The 21,666-nt window shown below is 35.7% G+C and overlaps 1 protein-coding gene across 1 annotated transcript in view; it reads left to right on the top strand.

The window, feature by feature from the left end:
- Positions 1-21,666, top strand: part of SLC12A2 (solute carrier family 12 member 2) — a 134,862-nt gene that overhangs the window by 100,235 nt on the left and 12,961 nt on the right. The window contains exons 16-23 of the mRNA XM_072597420.1: positions 4,464-4,575; positions 8,009-8,149; positions 10,939-11,045; positions 14,965-15,044; positions 16,693-16,821; positions 19,672-19,719; positions 21,014-21,136; positions 21,276-21,387. Of these exons, the coding sequence (XP_072453521.1) occupies positions 4,464-4,575; positions 8,009-8,149; positions 10,939-11,045; positions 14,965-15,044; positions 16,693-16,821; positions 19,672-19,719; positions 21,014-21,136; positions 21,276-21,387 (852 nt within the window). The remainder of the gene's footprint in view (positions 1-4,463; positions 4,576-8,008; positions 8,150-10,938; positions 11,046-14,964; positions 15,045-16,692; positions 16,822-19,671; positions 19,720-21,013; positions 21,137-21,275; positions 21,388-21,666) is intronic.

A 21,666-nucleotide genomic window follows, 5' to 3' on the forward strand; every position in this document is an offset into this window, starting at 1 on the left:
GAATTATGATGCTTACAGTCTGAATGGGGTGTTGTTATGAAACAAAATCCAAGACCACTGGGTCTTGTTCACCCATTGCTGGGCAGTGCTGCAGCTGGTCCTACTAGAAAGGAATCCCTACTACACCACACCGGACAAATAGTTATCTAGCATCTGCTTGAAAATCTGTGTTGGTGGGGAGTCTATCACCCCTTGATACAGCTCATTCCATTAAGAATAGCTAATTAAAAGAGGCAAGAAAAAGCTTTCTCAATGGAGGAGAAAAGGGAGGAGGTAAGTGAAACTTACTCTCATCATATTTGGCTTAAGGAGGGAATAACATGCTCACTCAATTTGGTATGAAAAATCTATCTTACACTACAGGAAAGTAGGGGAGAAGGGGATGATAGAAGGGAGGGCAAATGGGAGGAGGGAGTAATTAGAAGTAAACACTTGTGGAGGGACAAGGTCAAAAGAGAGAATAAAATAAATGGGGGGCAGGATAGGATGGAGGGAAATATAGTCAGTCTTATACAACATGACTGTTATGGAAGTCTTTTGCAAAACTACACATATATAGCCTATATTGAATTGCTTGCCTTCTCAGTGGTGATAATGGGGATGGAGGAAGGGTGAGAAGTTGGAACTCAAAGTTTTAGGAACAAATGTTGAGAATTGTTTTTGCATAAAACTGGGAAATAAGAAATACAGGTAATGGGGTATAGAAATCTATCTTGCCATACAAGAAAAGAGAGAAATTGGAGATAAGGGAATGGAGGGATGTGATAGAAGGGAGGACAGATTGAGGGAAGGGGTAATCAGAATGCATGGTGTTTTAGGGGAGGATCATTTTTGTACTTGAACCAGTTATTTCAAATGAACTGAAACTTAAATTAAGAATGAAATAATTGATTATGTTTAGAATCAGAGCACCTGTGTTGTTCTATCTAGGGAGGAGACTGAACTAGAGAGAGTTTCTGGGGTGATGTAGGAGACCCAAGCTGAACTGAGTCAGAAGAGAAAGAATCCTGGCTCTTCCACTCACTAACTAGTTGTATGATCCTCATTCAGCTAGTAATTAGGAAACATATATTAGGCATGGTAATCTGGTAGACACTGTGCTAAGGACTAAGGCTATAAAAAAAGGCAAAAAAATAGTCTCTGCAATCAAAGAGCTCATAGTCAAATAGGGGAGACAGCATGCAAACAACTGTGTGCAATCAAAGTAACAGGATAAATTGGAGATAATCACAAGGAAGAGGGTTGAGAAAGACTTTCTTTAGAAGGTGGAATTTCAACAGGGACTTAAAGGAAGCCATATCCGTATCATATATGGATTTCATTTCGGGAGAGGGTTCAAAGGTAGGGGACAGCCACTGGAATACATGGAGTCCAGAGAGAGAAAGTGTCTTGTTCAAGGAACAGCAAGGAAACCCATGTTACTGGATCTGTAAAGTACATGGGAGATTGCCCTAAGTAAAGTGCAAGAAGACTAGAAAGGTAGTGAGGATTGGGGCTAGGTGAGGTTATTAAAAGCTTTGAATGCCAATGGGGGATTATATATTTGATCCTGGAAGTGATGGAGAACCACTGGAATTTATTGATTAGCTGGGAAGTAGGGGAGGGGTAGCATAGTCAAACCTGTGTTTTAGGAAGATCAGTATCAGTTTAACATTGGAATGGAAGATAGATGGGAGTAAGGAGAGACTTGATTGGGAGTCAAGGGAGGAAAATAAACGAGCAGACTGCTGTAGAAATCTAGGTGTGAGGTGATGAGGGCCTCTACCAGGATAGTGGCACTGGGTATTTGGTTTCCTCATGTGTCAAATTAGGGGTTTGAGCTAGTAGTTCTCTGAGGTCTTTCTAGCATTATAGTTAAGAGGGCTTTCAAGTGTACAACATAAAATATTCAGTACAAATACATGGTAGTTGTATTCAAAAGGCCTGCTGTTCCTCTTAGAAAATCTCCTTTTAACTTAATATGCTGATAAGTTATGTTACAAGGGTCAAAGGGGTCCCTATCCAGGAGAGCCAAGAATGAGGAGAGTTCTAGGCAAAGTAAAGAAGGCAGGGGAAGCATATTATGTGTTAAGGACACTGTAAGGCATCTCTGTTTCCAAGCAAGGAAGAGAACTCTTAAGGCAAATTTCTACAAGGTGACATCTAAGACAAATCAGACCTTGAGCAATTAGAAAGGGGTAGGAGACAATATATGTAGTTTAAAAAGCCATCTCTACTTCATGCCTTCAGTTCTTTCCTCTGTTTCAGATCTCTGCAGGCTGGCTTTCAACCTCCTCTTTAACTGAAACTGCCATTTTCAAAAAATACCAGTGATATCTTAATTGCCATATACAAATGCCTCTTCTCAATGATGACCCTCTGCTTTTTTGCTACACTGCTCTCTCTTGGTTCTCCTGTCTGACCATTCTTTCCTAGTCTCCTTTACTAGATCATTGTCTACATCAACATCTGGGTCTCTGTCCAGAATCCTCCCCTCTCTCGCTACACTCTCCTACCAAGTTGCCTGTTGTCAGTTTTAAAATTGACATCTCAAACTCAGTATCTCTGAAACGGAACTCTTCACTCCCTCTCCAGGCCACCTCTCTTCCAAACTTCTCTATTACTGCACCACATCCTTCTAGTCATCCAGGTTCCCAACCTCAGTGTTGCTCTTGACTCCTCACTCTTACCACACATCCAGTCAGTTGCCTAGTCTTGTCTCTGTCTATATACCATTTCCCCACTTTCTCTGTTCACACTGCTTCCATGACCCTAATTCAGACCCTCATCACTTCTCACCCTGGACTGCTGAAATAGTTTTATTTGGTCTTTCTCAAAGAAATAAGTCACTCCAAAATGAATTTCTTAAAGTTCTTTGTTACTCCCTTATTCAGTAAATACCACTGGCTCACTTTTATTTTTTTATATGATCTATTTTGTCTGTCATTTAAAACTCTTCCCAACCTGATCCCTTCCTCCTTTTTCAGTCTTTTTATATATCACTGCCCTCCCCACACTCGATGGTCCAGCTACATTGACTTATTACTTGGTGTTCTCATATGTGACATTCCATTTCCTCTCTGCCCCTTTGTCTTTCATACCTGGTAGGCCCTTTCTTCTCATCTCTGCTTCTCAAAATCATTGATTTCTCTTAAATCTCATCTCAAGAGCTACCTCATCGTACATGAAACCTTTTCTTACCTACCTCCCCGCCTTCAACCCTCATTGTCTCATCTTGATAAAATGTAAATCTTTTTAAGATTAAATTTATTGTTGTCTATATATTCCCAGCACTCAGTATAATGCTTTGCGTATAGGAAATGCTTAATAAATGCTTGTTGATTCATTTATTGGCCATCAACAAACAGTATGTTGCCACTGGATGTTGTAGTGGGAAGATCACTGGAGTTAGAGTCAGTTGAGACCTGGATTCATATCCCCTCTTAACTAGCTACATGACCTTAGGCAAATCACTAAGCTTCCCAAGCCTCAGTTTTTTCATCTGTAAAATAAGAGCATTACCACCCGTAGTACTTCAGAAGGTTTTTTTTTTTTTTAAGGTTAAATGAGACTGTATATGTTGAGTAAAACAATTTTGCCATATAAATGTCATTTTTTATTATTGTACCTTTTTGGACATTGTGTGTATATGTGTGTATGTATGTATTCATGTGGTGTGTAACCATAAAGAATTGAAAGCCACACCAACACTACACTTAGTGACGTTCCTTGTACAAAAGTTAGTCTTTAGTAAATTTACCAATTCAACACATTTACTAGGAAACTAGCAAAACCCTTGCACTTGTACTGATTTTATGTTTGTACTTAGCATGTACTAAGTGATAAGATAATTCTTCTTTTCATATGTTAATCAGTTCAGTTACTAAGTCAGACTTTTTTTCTTTGCTTTTTTTTTTTTTGTTAGTTTACCTCCATTTAATTCCAGATCTTAAAGTCACCTGGGCATTTTCACTGAAAATGCAAAAACAAAAACATTTTTTGATGAGTTAGAAGAAATCCATACTTAGGAACATGAATACAAGTCAGATTTCTGAATCTTTTCTTCAGCTTGTTTTTGTAGACAGAAGATCATGTTTAATTTTAGTATTTAATGTATCAGAATTGAAAATTAAAGTTGAAATGGAAAAATAATCTTTCTCTGAGCCTTAAGCATTGCTCATGTGGTAGAATCACTGTGCCTCTTTTTTATTTGATCAAAATTGTTCCCAGTCTGAAACAAAGAAAAACCTAGTTTGAACATAAAGTGGCTACAGTTATGCTCCATCAGAAGGGATTTCCATATGAAAGACCTTGTTATAAAGGGATCACACAAGAGCTAGTCCCATACTGTGGCCTTCAGGAGGACAGTGCAGAGATGTTATTACATCTTACAGAAAGCATCTGAAAATAAGATCATGCCAGTAATTGATACAGAAAACCCAAGATTTTCTAATTTTTGTTTTTCTTTTTTAATCTTACATTAGGCCTCAGTGTCTTGTTATGACAGGTTCTCCAAACTCACGTCCAGCTTTGCTTCATCTTGTTCATGCTTTTACAAAAAATGTTGGTTTGATGGTCTGTGGTCATGTACATATGGTAAGTGTTCATTTTTTTCCTGTGTTACAAATTTTTTCCCATTGTTTACTGTGATATTTTATAATGACTTATTAGAAGTGAAATGTCCTTATAAGGTGTTGACCTGAAAACTTGGTTCAAGAAAAGGCAACAGGCTAAATGCATACATTTTATGATTTAATTAATTAATCAGTTCCCCATAAAGATAATAGTTACATAGCGCTTTGGAGCCAGGATCGGAACTGGCTGACTTAGTACAGAAATTGACTGTCTTAAGTACATTTTGCCATGAGAAAGGAGTTCTCACATTGTAATTAGGTTTTGTGATCCCAGGCTATGGGCATCTTCCTTCCATAGCATGCCTTTGTGATTCAAGGTAAGGAAAAGTCCCATCACCCAGATTGCAGACATCCTGTCCTAAACAGGCCTTTGAAATTGTTTATTCACAACCCAAGGTGTAGGCATCCTCTAAACAAAGGAGACCATTAGGTCCAGACTCTTCTTAATTCAAACTTTGGCCCTTATTAAAGTCTAAAATTTATATTAAATATTATCAAAGGTAAATGTGTTTTATAGTTATTATTTCTTTAAAGTAAAATTTGTTACCTTAAATTATGTCTCTTCCTTTATTTCAGAACGTTTAATGCTCCCCTCTTTGGGAAGAGCTTCATGTCTGTTATTTAACTCCAAAGTGTTCAATCCTTCTTAACTGCCTTTTTTTTTTCTGGTTACCATCTTCTACTCTCTATAGATAAGGATTCTCTTGAACCCCTGTAGATATTTTTCTCAGTTCTGATATTGAAGTCCTTATTATCTTCCAACAGAACACTTCATTCTCCCTTATAATCTACATAGTGGAGAAGCTTTTCTTAGGGCGTCTTCACCTCCACTTCTAGGAAAGTGACTAGCTTATGGTCAGTCAGCGTGTGTTTGTCCTTCCTTGGTGAAGAAGACCTACTATGTGCCAAGCACTGTGCTAAGCACCTGGGACACAAATTCAAAATTCAAAGGAAAGTCAGTCCCTGCCCTCAAGGAGTTTATAATCATCTTAACCACCTGCAGAAGGAAGCTGAAAAGGAGCAGTGGGAGGATCCTAAGGCAGTGCAGTTGAGGGGGAGACCCTTCTTAAATGGAAATTTTAGAGATTATGGCTTTGCTCTCCAACCAAGACTAATTCAGTCTTGCCAGGATAATGATGAATTTCCTGGGGCATGAAGGCATGATGGAGAAATCCAAAAATAAATATCATGCACTCCATGTATATGACTGCAGAATTCTCCTTGCTTCCATTATTTGTTAAAAATAAGAGCCTCAGTCCTTTGTTATTCTTGCTAGTCACTGTTATTACCCACTTCCTCATGAAACTGCTCTGGCAAACCTGGGTATCCTGTACCTGACTCACTGTACAATATTGTGCCTCGGATTTTAACTATGTAATACTGGCAGCTGGTAGCCTCAGCTGCCACCTTTATTCACTGAAACAGTTCTCCTTGATCTTTGAATTACAGTTAAGTATCTGATAAATTGCCTTCCATTCCAAATCCGCATCCAGACCCCAGTCGTGGCTGAAATAATTATTGGAAGTGGTGTTATTTCTAGAAGCTGACAGATTATTCAGATGTCATGGTTCTGTCAAAGGCCAAAGAAGAGAGTCTAGATATATTAATTGTTAAATATAAGGAAACTAGACAGGAACAGGAAGTGCTGGATGCTAATTGATTGAGGTGCCCTCAGTCAGCTAGTTTGAGCTACGGTATTGTTCTTAAGCCATTTATAAAGACAATCAAATTGAAGAAATGTCAACAACTCATTTAACACAGCAATAAACTAATTGGTCTACTCTTAGCATTTTGCAGGATGATGTTTTCTTAATATCTTGTAATAGCTTCGATGTGACTTTGAATGAGTGGTCCCCTTTTCCACTAATATAATTTATGGTTAATGTAAATTATTTAAATCATAGTTTTCAATTCAATTTGAGACAGAGAGTAAGGAAATATTAACAAATAAAGTTCTGTAGAATCTCCATGCATATGGAAACTTTGGGAGATTTTTTTTTATTCTTCTTGGCCATAGATGCTTGCTATGTTTGGGGTATTTTGTATATGTTTGTCGGTTTTTTGTTTTGTTTTGTTTTTCAGTCAGTGTAGGACTAATCTCGTTTGTTTCTGAAGTTGTTTGGGAAACAAAGTTACCTAACTTCAGGAATAAAAGTTACTTGAGAACTGCTACTGTGCATAAGAGTAAGCCTAAATGAAGAGTTTAGATCAAAACCTAAATTTTTTTGTAAAAATTTTTTATCCCAAGATATAAGGTACATTTTTTTCTTCCTGGGTCAAATAAAAGTGTTCTCACTCTCTCTCTCTCTCTGTTAGGAAAGTTAGTTCTAGGGGATGGATTATGGAATACTGCAGTACAGGGAATAACAATAGCTTTTTTACTCCTGGATTCATCTTCCTGTTGTTGGTCCTTGTCCCCAAACTGATCAGCAAATCTCAAAGAACTTGTGAGTGGAATGGTTAAGTGTAGGTCTGCTCTGTTTCTGTGTAACAAGCGTTTTTACATTTGTGAAAAATTCATTTTAGTTTCTTGATTTTATGAATCCTTGATGGTTATAGGTTATTTTTTTTTCCCATACTCGTTTTGGTTTTACTTAGATTTAATCTGTTGTAAAGTCCATATACAGGCCATACTCCTAAACTGAGATCCCTTTAAAAAGGAAATATGTGTACACACACAGAGTGAAAAATAACATGATCGTAAGTTATGGGTAGGTATTATACAAGCCACAGGTTGGTGGAAAGTCTGATCTATATTCAGACCAATGTCTGTTTGCTGTCAATTATCTAAAAGCATTATAATAGTTGAGAACAGTTATTTATTTGAAAAAAATATTTAGAAAAGCTAATCTCCTTCCTCCTCCTCTCCTTTTATCCTTTGAAGGAAATTCTGAAGAAGGAAAAAAGAGGTATTTATGGTAGATGGTTCATGACAATTTAGACTTACATTGTGTTGATTATTAACCAGAAAGTCACACATTACTCTTTGCCACATTCCCATCTATTTCAGTCTCGTTATTAGGTTGATTCAAGTTCCTTCTGTCCACTATTTAACATTTAAACTTCTTAATCATCAGTTCAGGTTTTTCCTCATATTTCATTATCTCTTTGTGATTTTTTTTTTCCCTGAGTCCTCATTTTATTTCTACTAGGAGCATGGAAGACAACATGAAAGCTTCATCCTTTCCCTTCGGTTCATTTTAGCCTCAATTGTCATATTTTCTGTGGATATTTTGCTTCAGATCGAGGCTTTTCCTAGTAGATTTGTGATGGATTTTCATTTTTATAAAAATATAACCCTGAAGTGTTCTTTAAAAGTCTAATTTCTTTATGAAAATGAAAATTAAAAAAAATACCTGAATAAAAATATTCATAATGGTTTTTTATTTTTAAAGGGTCCTCGCCGTCAAGCCATGAAGGAGATATCTATTGATCAAGCAAAATACCAGCGTTGGCTTATTAAAAACAAAATGAAGGCTTTTTATGCCCCAGTACATGCCGATGATTTGAGAGATGGTACACAGTACTTAATGCAGGTAAATTATGTTATGACTTTTCAAAAGGAATTGAATATCTACCCACAGTACTTTGTTAGAGTGTGGCTTTCTGCTAATTACAACCATCTTATTCAGGATGATGAAATCGATCTTGTAGAATTGAAGACCAAGAATGGATCTTAACGATTGTCTAGTCTAACCTCATCTTTTTTTAAATGGAGAAATTGCAACCCAGAAGAGAGTTAATTAAAAACTTGCCCTGAGAATCCCATAACTGCGTAGTAGCAGAGCTGAGATAAGAATTCAAGTGCATGATTCCAAATTTTGAACTTTTTCATTACAAAATGCAGGTGGCTCAGAAGGTGAAGTCAGAATCCCTCATTGAGGAGGAGAAGTCAAGAATTAAGCCTATAATGGCATGGTTCACCTGATATAACAAAGGTTAATGTCTCTCTTAAATGACCCAGAATACCAGCCAGTTTCATATTGATCATTATTACTTAAAATTACATTTTATAAAATATCCCTTTTCTACTGACAAGATTAGAACTGGTCTCAGCCAGCACTGTCCTCTATCAGAGCTCACTACGCTTTCTCCTCCTGTTGGTCAGCTGTGCCTGTCAAGTCAGCCAGCCCTTTGTGTAACAATAAATAAAGTCAGACCCCACTTTAGTCACTTTAGATTTCTTTGCTTGTTCATTCCATTTAAATTGAAATGTACCATTTCAGTTTTTGAACAAACCCTTGTTTTCTGGGGCATGATACTGAGGACTTAATCTGGTGGTAAAGGAGTTGGAATTGCTTCTGCTTTTTTTGAAGAGTCAGTAGAATTGTTTCAAAAGCCTCTGCTTGCTACAGGAAAATACATAAAGAGAAAAGAAAGGCATATGTGTTTGTGCTTATCTACACAGCCTCTGAAAAATATGTGAGCAGGCTAAATCATTCCAAAAATCCCATTCTCATTTCTAAGGCAGCAAGTGAAAATAATTTAATGTTTAATTATTGTTTTGGCTAACATAATTTTAGGTCATATTTATTATCTAAAAGAATGGATATTCATGAGGTGAGTATCAGGAGGGAAAGGCAAGATATTTTACAATATATTGTAATATGAGAGTTAGAATTCATAGAGGCATACTAAACTTTATGTAGTAAAGGTTAAATAAAAATCATGCAGCTGTGCTAACCAGATCTGCTACAAACTTATCTCATCTGGGTACTTACTGAAACATACTTCTATTCTTCCTTTGTCCTTGATTCTTTGTCCCACTCAAAACAGCAGACTTGCTAAGAATAATAATAATAATAGTAATAATAATAAGCTTGCACTTATTAGCAGAAAATGGTAAAAAAAATACAAGATACTTCTGTTTCATTAAAATATACCTCATAAATACCTTCCTCCAACAAAGTGTTGTTCAAGCATATTCCTTGACTAATACGTGGAGATATTTTTCTTCATTGATTATCATAAATATTGATATTAAGGTAGACTTATACCTGTGTCATGGAGTATATTGCAGAATCCAAAGGGAAAAGATAAAGTTTTCTAGATGTTTCCATTTTTCACATGATATTGTACTGATTTAAATCAAGCCCTGAAGCTACCAGGCTTCCTCAGTGAGAGCCCTGGCTAATCATGAAATCAGACTAGCAGCCTGCACAGGAAAGATTAAGTGGATAAAGCAAGGATTTGCCCAGATTATGGCAGAGGCAGTGCAGTGTATGACCGACAAAGTCAGTGCAGCTATTTTGAATAGGCAGGTATTTCAAAGTGCCAGACCTTGCTATTTTGAAACAATCCTTTTAAAGAGATCTGACAATTATTTTAGCCATTTTCCAGAATATAAATATTTAAAATCTATAACATTTCTAGAACATAGGCTGTGTGCAAAGCTATCTTTTTATCATAATGATCTCCACTAGAGTAGAGTCTCTAGACTACAGAACATACAACTTAAATAATGCAAAGTACCCTACTTTCCATTTTGAAAGTTGGAAGCACTATGCAGTTTAATATTTCATCTGTTCCATACACCACTACTATAAAGCAGGGTAGAGATAATATCCCCATTTTACAGATGAAGAAACTGAAGATAAGATTTCCTGAGATTAAATAGGTATCTATTGAAAGACCCAGGAACGGATCTAAGGGCATGTTTTTTTAGCCCTTTGCGTCATGATAAAGGAAGAGCCAGAGTGAAAAGGGGTTCGTTAGAGCATACTTACTAGAATAAGTGAGTTTTCAACTACATTTTGAAGGAAGTGAGAAATATGAAAGAGCAGTGAGTAAGGAAAGTATGCAAGTGGAAATGCTAAGGAGTGGAGATGAGAATGAGAAAATCATTTTAACAGAACAGGTAACAAGCAGGTTTGATTAACTGTAACTGGCATTCTGGGGAATAATGAGAAATGGAATTAGTTTGTAACTACCTCGGATTTTCCCCCACCTCTTTTTTTTTAAAAAAAAGAGGTGGGGGAAAATCCGAGGTAGTTACAAGGCATTTAGGAACAGACAGAAGAGTTAGAAAGTTTGAAATATATAGTACAAGAGAATGCCCATCTTTTTTTTGTGAAAAATATTTTTAGCCCTTCTGTGAATTAACTGGAATAGGGAGAGATTGAAAGTTGCCAAACTAGAATCTAGGTGATTTTAACCTGAACTTTTACAGTAGCTGTAGGTAGAATGAGAAATTGAGAGTGCAAAAACAAACTGATCATTTTGCAGATGAGATGGGAGGCAAAGGAGACAAAGTGATGTAATAGGTTTTTCATTTGTATAAATTAATTTCAAGATCTATTTCCTTCAGTTTTATCTTGTATTTTAGGCTGCTGGTCTTGGTCGAATGAAACCAAATACACTTGTCCTTGGATTTAAGAAAGATTGGCTACAAACTGATATGAGGGATGTGGATACATATATTAATATTTTTCAGTGAGTACACGATTTTTGTTTTAGTACCTTGTCTGTTAAGAGGTCTATTTGGGAACTGTCATTGTTATGTAAAGCACAGTATACAACATGGTTTAAGTAAATAGAGAGCTCGAATTCCTCTTCTGACAAATATTGGCATGTGACCGCTGTACTAACCTCTCTGTGCCCTAGGTATCTCTCTAAGATGTTAAGTTGCAGAGCACGTTCCAGTCTACCTTGGTAAGAGGGAAACTGGGAGCTCGCAACACCAATAGGTCTGGTCTAAAAAATACTATTCTCAAATCATCTATTCACAGAGTCACATGGAATGGACTATTTTGTAGACATTTGGTCCATTTGTCTGCTTCCTGTCAGGCTATTTGTGTATCTGTTTTTTTAACCATTCACACCTATTGAATATGAGGTCTGGTAGTTTACTAATAATTTTTGTGTCATCCTTAGCTTTGTGGAGTGCCCTTCATAATCTGGCTCCAGGCAATGATGCACACTGATCCCTTGTACATTAGCTGGAGTGTTGCTCCAAAACAGTCTGTTCTCCTTTCTTATCTGTCTCCTGGAAGCTGCAGCTTTCACCAAAATTCAGTTCAAGTACAGTCCTCCTTCAAGAGGCCTTTCCTGGTTCCTACAGTTGTTACTGTTGCCCTCTCATTATGTATTATTTTTCCCATATGTTGTACATATTTTTCTGTGAGCATGTAGAATGTGTATTGAAAGCAAGAACTGTCTCAATTTCCCATTGTATCCCTAACTCTTGGCATAGTATTTGGCACGTAGTAGAAATTTGTTGATTGATTTCTAATATTTTTACAAACATTCATCTATTTCTACTGTAAATTACAGGATTCATTCAATTCAGCCTTTGGGTTTTTAGCCTAAATGGTAGAATCTCTTCTCTTTTGCACTTTTCAGGTATAAAATTGAGGAGAAGGGGATAGAAAATGGTTTTATTAAGCTCTTACAATGTGCCAGATGCTGTGCTGTTTTACAGATGTTATCTCATTTAATCCCAGTAACAGCCTTGTGAGGTGCATGCTATTATCTTAATTTTTACAGTTGAGGAAGCTGAAGCAGACCAGGGTCACAAAGCTAGTAAGTCCCTGGGACTAGGTTTGAGCTCAAGTCTTCCTGACTCCAGGCCCAGCATTCTATCCGTTGTGCTACCTAGTGGCCTAAAAAGGTTGAGGAGGAGTAAAATTGCTAATTTATGTCCTTCATCCTAAATACAATGTAGGAGGAATAGCAGCAGATACCTAGAAGCCCAAGCAAGTGGCTAATTATAAAACCCTTAACCTCGCATGTCAACTTTTACTTCACTTTCACAGAAATTTAGAAAGATGACTTGGAGAATCAGAAAGCTGGCTTCAACAAAAAGCCAAAAGAACCTGGGTTTGAGTGCTACCTCCAACAATTTGTGTGACCCCTGGGCCAATAATTTAATTTTTCAGTGCCCTATCCAACACTGTCAGGAATGCAGCAAATGATACAAACACACAGAATAATAGTTCCTACTTTTGAGAGAACTTACATTCTAAAAAACTCTTTAAGTTGAAGAGAAAGAACTGACCTGTACTAGTACCAAAGAAAGGAGCATGTATCTGATTGTAGGGTTATAGGGAGTCACTGAGCTATTGAGTAGAAGGGTTACATGGTCAGACCTACCAATGTTTTAGGAAAATCACTTTGGCAGCTGAGTGGAAGATGGATTGGAGTAGGAAAAGAGTTGAGGCAGAAGGACCAAATAGGAAGCTATTATAATAGCAAGGGGGTACTGGTACTGTGGGACGAGGCCAGATCTTAAGCGGTGATTGTGTGAGTGACAAGAAGGGAATGAATGATGCAGCCAAGATTAGGAGGAAAGCAGAAAACTGGGAAAGAATTTTTACAACTAGTGTCTGTGATAAAGGCCTCATTTCTAAAATATATAGAGGACTGGGTCAAATTTACAAGAATACAAGTCATTCCCCAGTTGATAAATGGTCAAAGGATATGAACAGGCAGTTTTCAGAGGAAGAACTTAAAGCTATCTATAGTCATGTGAAAAAATATTCTAAATCTTTATTAATTAGAGAGATGCAAATCAAAACAACTCTGAGGTACCACATTACACCTGTCAGAGTGGCTAATATTGACAAAACAGGAAGATGATAATGTTGGAGAAGATGTGAGAGAGTAGGAACACTAATTCATTGTTGGTGGAGCTGTGAGCTGATCCAACCATTCTGGAGAGCAATTTGGAACTATGCCCAAAGGGGTGTAAAAATGTGCATACTCTTTGACCCAGCAATATTGCTTCTACGATCATAAAAATCAAAGAGATTATAAAAATGGGGAAAAGTCCTACATGTACAAAAATATTTGTAGCAGCTCTTTTTGCAGTGGCCAAGAACTGGAAATCAAGGGGATGCCCATCAGTTGTGGAATAACTGTACAAGTTGTGGTATATGAATGCAATGGAATACTATTGTGCTCTAAGAAATGATGAATAGGCGCACTTCAGAAAAACCTAGAAAGACTTATATGATCTGATGCTGAGTGAAATGAGCAGAACCAGGAGAACATTGTACACAGTAACAGCCACAGTATTCGAGGACTATTTCTGATATACTTAGGCCTTCATAGCACTGCAAGGACCTAAAACATTCCCAAAGAACTCTTTTTTGTTTCCCAGATCAACCCTGGGGTTAGCTTGTTAGGTGTGTGGGAGGTGTGGTCTGGTCTCAGGATATCTCCTCAGCTGACTTGAGGCAAAGGCAAGGTCAGGGGATGGTGGTCCCAGCTTCCCTATTGTCTTCCCTTTTCCCCTGGAGGGCTGGGGCACGCCTAGAAGCTAACGCGTGTTCCCGCCCCTCCTGGGGCTCGTCTCCCGGCTCTGAGGCTTGCCTGGGTCTCAGTGCGAATTTTCTCTGCCCTGGGTCGTCTGTCCCTCCAGATCGCCTCCACCACAGTAGGAAGAATCCCCCTTTGCCACTTTTCCAGCCTCTGGTGTTATGAGACCACCCGCCCCCTTCTGCTGTTCCCGCTGATCCAGGATTAATCTGGGGAAGAATTTTATGGTTCCCTCACGGTCATCAGGGGGGAGGAGAGAGCACTTACTGATCACTCTGCCATCCCAGTTCCTGGAAGTTCAGGTAGTGACCCACCGGAGTCCGTCTTCAGGCTGAAGATTTCAAGGGCTGCTGCACTGATGTCTGGCACTCAGCGGCTCTCACCGGCTCGGCCTGGCTTATCTCCTGCTCCGCTGGTCTCGCCCGCCACTCTCGGGCTCCTCTGGTCCCCTCCGCCCTGCCGCGCTGACCGCGCTGCGCTGTCCCAAAGAACTCTTGATGCAAAATGCCATTCACATCCAAAGAAGAACTATAGAATCAGAACACAGAATGAAGCAGACTGTTTTCCATTGTGTTATGTTTTGTTTTGGTTTTTTCTCATGGTTTCTCTCATTCATTTTAATTCTGCTATGCAGCATGACTAAGGTGAAAATGTGTTTAATAAGAATGTATGTGTAGAACCCATATAAGATTATATGCCATCTAAGGGAGGGAGCGGGAGAAAATTTAAAACTTATGGAAGTGATTGTTGAGAACTAGAAACACGTATATTAATAAGATATATTGTATGTAAAAAAAAATGGGGAATGGATGTCAGCAATCTTACAGAGATTACAGAAATAACTAAAATTCAGTAACTGATTTTGTATATATGCAATAAAGAGTCAAGGATGACTCCAAAATTGTAACGCTGGGTGACTGAAAGGTAATGGTACTCTCGAAAGAGTAGAGAAGTCAGATTATACATGCACCCACATGAATCTGAATGTTTTGAACTAAAGAGAATTTTGAAAAACATCCATCCCAGGTTTGTGATTTAACAAGTCAGGAAACTATACCAGTATTTTATTTTTATAATTTTACCCTATTTGCAGTGATGCCTTTGACATCCAGTATGGAGTAGTGGTTATTCGCTTGAAGGAAGGCCTGGATATTTCTCATCTTCAAGGACAAGGTAAATTTTATGTGAAAGAGTTTTTCATTAATAAAAGTACAGAAGTTTTTAAAAGATAATTTCATAGCAGTTGTAAACACTATGCAAGAACACTTATGGTGAGAATTTTCTAAAAGAAAAGCAGACATAATAGCAATGACTTAAATTTCACAGTACCTAAAATGAAATGTTTTTGACTATAGATTTTTTAAAAGTTTTCTCCTTTTTCATATTTACACAGAAACTTATATGCAGATGATAATACCAGTATACGTTGCCACTTTTAGTGGGCATCTTAGAATTTACATGTCTTCAGAAATAGCATTGTAAAATCAATTCATTCCTAAAAATTGATTATGAATCCAAGATTACATTTTGCATTTGTGTAGCAAAAGTTCTAAAGAAATATCATGTCATCTTTTTAAAACTGGGAAATTGTTATGTTTTTGAAGTTCCTAAATACATCCTTCAAAACACAGAAAAATCATATATACACAAGAAATTAAATAAAACAATGGAATTACAGATATTTCGCAATACCAGATGTTTCTTAATTAATAATAGAAATTACTGGATTTGGAGTCAAGTCAGAAGAGACCTGGGTTCAAATCTCAGCTCTGCACTTCTTGTGTGACCTTCAGCAAGCCACTTGACCTCTATGATCCTCAGTTTATTCTTTTGTAAAATGATGGAATTATACTCTTTAGGTCCATTCTACCTCTAAATCTATGCTTCTGTAGCCACAATTTACAATACTTTCTGCCATCTTTCTTCCTCTCTTCTCCCATTCCAATATCTTAAATCCAAAAAAGCCTGTACTTTATTATAATTTTTTAAATATACACAATAAATACACAATGAAAAGTGAATTTTTCCTTTATGTCGACTTGACAAAATACTGTATATATTATATAATAATTATCCCTTACTGTCCCCCAGGACATTGTGTTGATTGAGGTTTAATCAGTTTATGACTTAGCATTAACTTTGAAATGTTATATATTTATAACAGTTATAAAAAACATTGACAGTGTTATTATTAAATATTAAAAGAGTTAAGTTTATTTCTCTACTGATTCTGAGTAGTACAAGTATTTGAAAGAATTGAAATACGTGGTCTCTTTTGATAAACTCAAAAGATCGTTAGGTTATAACATAAGAATTGAATCACTGTGTATTTTCACTCAAGAAATAAACGAGGATGAATTTGGAGCTTTGTTCTTGGGCTTTAACCTTACAGTTGAACTGATAATCAACACAGTATACTATAATCAAGTTAAATAAATATTAAGTGCCTACTTTATGCAGTACTGTGTGAGACCTGAGTGGTGATGCAGTTTAAATAAGACAGTTTCCGTCTTTGTACAGTCTAGCAAGTGTTTTGTCACAAAGAAAAGCTACAGAGATACACATTTTAAGGTTTTCATATGTGTAAACTTTATCATAAATTTCTAGCATGGGTTTATATTTTCAAGGAATCCTATTATTACTACAAAGTAGATATCTAACCCATTTTTTAGAATGTAAGAAATTTATCAAAATTACATCTTTAAGTTCACTAAAATAATTTAATTAGACCTAAAAAATGAAACTTGTTTTGACCCCTGAAGTAAGATTCCTAATTAATCTAACATTTTTTGGGATTGGGGGTGGTTTTATATATTCACAGAAGAGTTACTGTCATCTCAGGAAAAATCTCCAGGTTCTAAGGATGTTGTACTAAGTGTAGAATATAGCAGAAAGACTGATGCTGATACTTCTCGACCATCTGATGAGAAAAGTCCTGTTATGCATAAAGGTAATTTCTCAAATACTCTTCACTGTTAAGAGTCATTATAGATTACCTTCATTTCTACTTAATTTTAAATTTCTCCAGAAAAATGTGTTCATAATAATTAGTCATATATGACCAGTGTACTATCTAATATAGTAACCTTTGCCCAATATTGTGCTGTTTATTGAAATTAGACCATATTCCATGTCTGGTATAATCTTCCATTTTGTACTTTCAGTTCCAGATGTTAAATTGCCCTTAACAATTATCCTAGGTATATAGGAACCACCCCGCAAAACTGTAGATACTTAAAGCTAATATAATATGCCACATTTGAGTTTAAATTAAATTGGAAGAAAGTTGGAGAAGGTTCAAAAGTTGAATACTGAACTTATGAATCATATGTGTTTGGATTCAGATTATAGCTCTGTTATGTTGTGCCTTTAGGAAAGTCACTGAACCTCTTAAACATTTAGTTTTCCAAGCTGAAAATGTGGTAGTTAGGGTGTTACTGTCCCTTTTAAGCACTAGCATTATCTGATTATTTCTGTATATATGGCATTGATTATTCTTAAGTGACATGCTGTTTAAGTTTTATCAAATTAAAAAGTTGTTGTTACATTGTTTTTATTTGTGGAATGAGAAATTTTTAAAGTGGTCTTCATAGAATCTTAAAAAATGAATATTGCAGTATATCTAGAGAGGAACATTAGTGTAGTGAATAGAATGCCAGCCATAAGAATTAAGACTCGTGTGATACATACTGACTGTATAACCCTAGACAGGTCACTTATCTTACCAGTGCCCTTGGCGTGTCCCTAAAAAGCCATAGGTTGCAGATAAAGTACAAATCTGCCGTTAGTGACTAAAGATTCCCCATCAGCTGTTCCCTATATTAGTAATGCACCCCCCTACTGCTTTCCAAAAAAGCAGCTCGGACTTTGACCCTTACCACTGACATATTTTACTACCAAGTATTACCCTGTAGTGTGTATATGTGTCTACACATATACCTATTTTCTTTTCCTAGCCAGTAGGAAGAACTTTACTGGTAAGCATTTTTACAGTTTTTTTGCATTACAAGAAAGTTTTAGATAACTGATTGCACAAATTTATGCTTTCTGTTTTCATTTTCAAGGATGAAAAAGCTATGAATGACTTCCAAATCTGACTCTCCACCCTGACACTTCTACCTCTACTCAATCTAGTATCTCCATCTGTCGTGCTGCCAGCTTAACTAAGCTAAACATGAGAGTTCTTTGTATATCATCCATCTATATCATATATATTCCCTTTTCATCCCTATTAATAATCACTTTCTTCCCAAATTCCAAACCTTAATATGTTATTTCACCACCTACTCTCCACATTACTACATGGCTGATATTTCTACATTTGTGAAATTCATCTCTTCTTCTTCAGTCTCTATTAATTCCATTGAAATTTTGATGTTAGCTTTTTTTCTCAAGTTAATTTTTTTATTTTTTAAAAAAAGTATTGAATTTCCCTCTTAATTTAGACTATCATCCTCCTTTTGGGTTCTTTGCTCACAACCTATTTACTTCTTGGTTAATTTATTTCTTCTCTTTATATTTCATGTTAGATACTCTTTACTTTGTCCTCTCTGGTAGACTTCTAGTCACATTTTCTCTTGCCAAAATTTTTGTCTTTGATGCAAAATAATATCCCTCTTATTTCTATTCATTATTGGCCTTTTTCTTGTGCATAAAATATCTTTTCTAGTCATTCTGCAAAATCCGTTAGCAATAGGCATTCACTTTTCAATTTTTATTATCTAACAACTTCATATTTATTAGGTGTACCTCAGTTGTAATCATGAAACATCAAGCTTCCTCTTGATTATAAATCTTTAAAGGCTGGGTTTGTATGTTTTCCTCTGCTCATTTGAAAGTATATACCCAAGCCACTAACTGTGCTGTGAGAGTCCTAATATTTTTATCTATGTGGTCAGTGGTTTAAAAAAGTAGAATTTTCCAAAAAAGTAGTGTACCTACTTCTATAAGTATTATGTTAATGAAATGACCTTTATTTTGATTTATAAAAATTTAGAACATTATTCAGTCAGATATATTTAAAATGTAATTTTGCTTATATATAGTTGAAGGTTTTGCTTCTGCTTGCTTATGTAAGTTTTCCCAAAACAGCAACCTATGACAAGCTTAATTTAAAGTCATTTCTATTTAAAGCAATAAACTAAAGAAATGCAAGTTTAAAAATATGTAATTGGAACTTAAATTTTTGGTTAATTTAAATTTAAATATTTGATTCCTAAAAAAATTATTTATACTTGAAAGGATTTTACACTTCATTTATAAAGAAAAAGAGCTATTTAAAAAATCATATCCTATCTCTTCAAGTTCCCGGTTATTTCTTTATATCATATTTGGAGGTTTATATGACATTAAAAGAGATTCCCTTGCCCCCCAGATTGCCTTTTAGTCATCAGCATAGTAGTATATGTACAATAGCACATTTATAATTATGTGATTTACTTACACATGTATTTAGCTTCAGCAGTTTTGCTGTAGCTTTAATTCTACAGTGTAAAGTTATCTCCTCTGCTGATTTTAGTTAGGAGACTTTTTTAACCCCAATGGAAACTTGTGGCATTTTTGCAGGGACAAATTTAAGGAGGTTCTTATTTTAGTAGTCTTAAAGTTGCTGTCCATGATATAGCTGCTTTTAAAATCTTAATCCCTCAGTACAAAAAAATGGTTCTTCAATCTTGACTTAGTTTCTCACGGACTAGTTTCATGCTATGTTTTGTTTAGATATATGTTGTTAATTCTCATTATTTCATTAATAATACAAAGGAAATTAACCTCTATTTTGTATTTTTTAAACAAAATCTAGATGAGGAAGAGGATGGCAAGACTCCAACACAACCACTGTTGAAAAAAGGCAGGCATTTTCCATCATTTTGTTTCAATCCATTTTTTTCCATGCTGTCAACGCCAATTTTTTTTTAAAGTCTTTATCTCCATGGTGAGGTTGTAATACAGTTATTTGTGGATTAGAGAAATGATCACTGATTATTCCAACTACATACAGCAGTTCCACACAGCTAAAATGAAATCACATGAGCAAAATTGTAAAATAACATGTTATTGGAAGTGTTCAGATCATAAAAGTTAAGATTTTAGTGACTGAATGTTTTTGTTTTGGCCCATATTTTAGATAATTAGGAGTAAAAAAGTAAGAGTTTCATTCATGACCATAAATTACATCCATTTAAATATTTTTTGTAATAAAACTTTAATTTTTGTAATATTTTTCATATTTTTCATAGTTCTGCTGAGCCTTGGGAGATACATAATCATTATTGAATTAGAGGGTAGAGGTGAGAGTTTGGAGGAGTATGGTTTGGTAGCCATGTTATTTCATCATGAATAATTTTGTACTCTGCATACATGCCGTAACATTTCGTGGTAGATGTTATGATTTAAATGACAGTAATTCTGTATTGGTGACCAGATTTCCTCTTGTGGATTTCTGCTTTATAAAACTGGGTAATATTTTCATGAGTAAAGTTAATGACCTACTCTCAGAGCTCAGTTTTTCTTTGTTTTGGTTCAGAGATCCTGGAGAACATAGTTATTCACCACTGGTACATAGTACCTTTCAATCATGTTGGAAGTGGATTCTTTCCTAACTAGTTGCCTGTGTGCTCTGATAGCAGGTTGTGGGATCCCCAATCCAAACCTCTTTCCCACCCCAATTTTAAAGATAACAAATGCCAAGGCAAACAATGAGTAGAATGTTTCTCAGTGGGTAGTTTTAACTGTAAATTATTTTTCATAGATGCATTTAGTTCTTCAATTTACAGCCCCCTTTTAAAAAATGTTCATGTGAGTATCAAGTCATTGACAGGCCAGATTGTGAGTTATAGACCTCAGGTTATCCAACTAGTCTAAAAGATTAAACAGTTTTTCAAGAATTGTGTTTAGAATTTCTGGGCCAGTTAAAAAAATATATACATTTTGTTAGTACTTTCAGAACACTAAAAATGTTTGGTTTTATATAACTCATTTTAAAATGTTTAAAATTCTATAAGAAACTAACTTTATTATGGTTGACACATTAAAAGAGGAAGCAGTGTAAATTTTTGCACAAAAGTGAGGAAATGGTAAGGAAAGTGATTAAACAAAAGGAAGTTTAAATTTTTTTCTTACATATGTTTGGTTCCATCCTTTAGAACCTAAAGGCCCTGTTGCCCCATTAAATGTAGCTGACCAAAGACTTCTTGAAGCTAGTACACAATTTCAGAAAAAACAAGGCAAAAATACTATTGATGTCTGGTGGCTTTTTGATGACGGAGGTAAAGTTGCTTCTAATTTGTTTATTGATGCTTTTTGCTAAAAATGTTTTCAGTAATTGGCACAGAATGAATTGTTAAAAGCAAATCTGTATACAGAGTTGAACATACTTAATGACTTTGTATTTTATTATTTAATCAGGTTTGACCTTATTGATACCTTATCTTCTGACTACTAAGAAAAAGTGGAAGGACTGTAAAATCAGAGTATTTATTGGTGGAAAAATAAACAGAATAGATCACGATCGGAGAGCGTAAGTTACTCCAAACGAAAATGAATTTTGCTTAGTCAGTGGTGTGTCAGTGTTAGATTTTACCTTGAAGATATATGTAGGATAAAAACTACGGAGAAAATTCAAAAAACTCTCGTTTCAAATTAACATTATATTTTAAACTTTTGATGTTCAATTTAGCACTGTAATTTAAATATTTTAAATCTGGAGGAAAAAAATTAATTTATCTTGAACAAAATTTGGGCACACATATATATGTATGCCCATATATGCGCACATATATATCTCTATAATTTAGTC

The sequence above is a fragment of the Notamacropus eugenii genome, chromosome 3, assembly GCF_028372415.1.
Source record: "Notamacropus eugenii isolate mMacEug1 chromosome 3, mMacEug1.pri_v2, whole genome shotgun sequence".
NCBI lineage: Eukaryota > Metazoa > Chordata > Mammalia > Diprotodontia > Macropodidae > Notamacropus > Notamacropus eugenii.